We start from the raw sequence: 713 nt of genomic DNA, 5'->3' as shown, positions 1-713 counted from the left end.
ATTTTTTAGTTAGGAATTGGTGGCTATGATGATAAACAACATGTGTTATTAGAAAAAATCATAGAAAAAATGATTAATTTTAAAATTGATCCAAAAAGGTTCGAAATTTTAAAAGAAAGTGTACGTACTGTTTGATTTTTATACAAACAATATTGTGTTCATTACTAATTTTTACTTTAATTTCTATGAATTTTAGTACATTAGAAATCTAGAAAATTCTCAAGCAGAACAACCATATCAACATGCAGTTTATTATCTTGTTGTCTTATTAGCAGAGCAAGTTTGGATGAAGGATGAATTATTAGAAGCCACCAAGCGTAAGTCTACATATTTATTTATGTAACACGTTGATTAAATAAACAATGCTTAGCAAACATAGTGTACCTACATAGTACTATACAATATATTTTATACATATATTTTTAGCTATGAAATATATACAATGATCTTATTTTTATGCAGAATTAACTGTTGAAAGAGTTGAACAGTTCATCCCACAGTTTTTAAATAAAATACATATGGAATGTTTAATACATGGAAATATGACATTCTCAGAAGCTCTTGAAACAGGGAGGTTAATAGAATCAAAATTATCAAGTACAATTCCTCAAATAATACCACTTCTACCAAGACAATTGATTTCGCAGCGTGAAATCAAACTAGAAGATGGTAAGCATATTTGATCTTTCATGTTAAAGGCTTTTAAATAACAT

The 713-nt window shown here is 27.1% G+C and overlaps 1 protein-coding gene across 1 annotated transcript in view; it reads left to right on the top strand.

Moving 5' to 3' along the window:
• LOC108571921 (insulin-degrading enzyme-like) overlaps nucleotides 1–713 on the top strand; it is a 5,190-nt gene that overhangs the window by 2,938 nt on the left and 1,539 nt on the right. Inside the window, exons 4-6 of the mRNA XM_017934079.1 lie at nucleotides 14–120; nucleotides 197–317; nucleotides 463–669. Coding sequence (XP_017789568.1) covers nucleotides 14–120; nucleotides 197–317; nucleotides 463–669 — 435 coding nt within the window. The remainder of the gene's footprint in view (nucleotides 1–13; nucleotides 121–196; nucleotides 318–462; nucleotides 670–713) is intronic.

Source organism: Habropoda laboriosa, unplaced genomic scaffold (assembly GCF_001263275.1).
Source record: "Habropoda laboriosa isolate 0110345459 unplaced genomic scaffold, ASM126327v1 scaffold67, whole genome shotgun sequence".
Lineage (NCBI taxonomy): Eukaryota > Metazoa > Arthropoda > Insecta > Hymenoptera > Apidae > Habropoda > Habropoda laboriosa.
This window is presented reverse-complemented; position numbering and strand designations above follow the sequence as displayed.